General features: G+C 67.3%; 1 protein-coding gene across 1 annotated transcript in view; it reads right to left on the reverse strand.

The window, feature by feature from the left end:
• Positions 1-376, reverse strand: part of LOC103772424 (sarcoplasmic/endoplasmic reticulum calcium ATPase 3) — a gene marked incomplete at both ends in the record, with an annotated part of 8,803 nt that overhangs the window by 6,559 nt on the left and 1,868 nt on the right. The window contains one exon of the mRNA XM_008939756.1: positions 199-337. Coding sequence (XP_008938004.1) covers positions 199-337 — 139 coding nt within the window. The remainder of the gene's footprint in view (positions 1-198; positions 338-376) is intronic.

Consider the following 376-nt stretch of genomic DNA (forward strand, 5'->3'; position numbering starts at 1 on the left):
GGCCACCCTCCAGCCCCTCAATGTCCTTCTTGGAGCGAGGGGCCCAAACCTGACGTAAGGATTCAAGGTGTCGCCTCCTCAGTGCTGAGCCCAGTAGCCACACCCAGACACCACAGCAGAGCCCTCCCACCGTAAGCATCACAGGATGCCCATCACCAAAACCCCCCTCACCAGGGCCCCCTCCCCACGCCACCCTACCTGCCACCTCCACGATGTCCCCGGGGACGATGTCGCGGGCGCGGACGCGCTGCACGCCGCTGCGGTCGGCACGGATCACCTTCCCCATCTCGGGCTCATACTCCTTCAGGGCCTCGATGGCGCTCTCGGCGTTCCTCTCCTGCCAGAGGGGGAGCAGAGCTGCCGGCCCCGGGGCTGC

Source organism: Merops nubicus, unplaced genomic scaffold, assembly GCF_000691845.1.
Source record: "Merops nubicus isolate BGI_N331 unplaced genomic scaffold, ASM69184v1 scaffold30094, whole genome shotgun sequence".
NCBI lineage: Eukaryota > Metazoa > Chordata > Aves > Coraciiformes > Meropidae > Merops > Merops nubicus.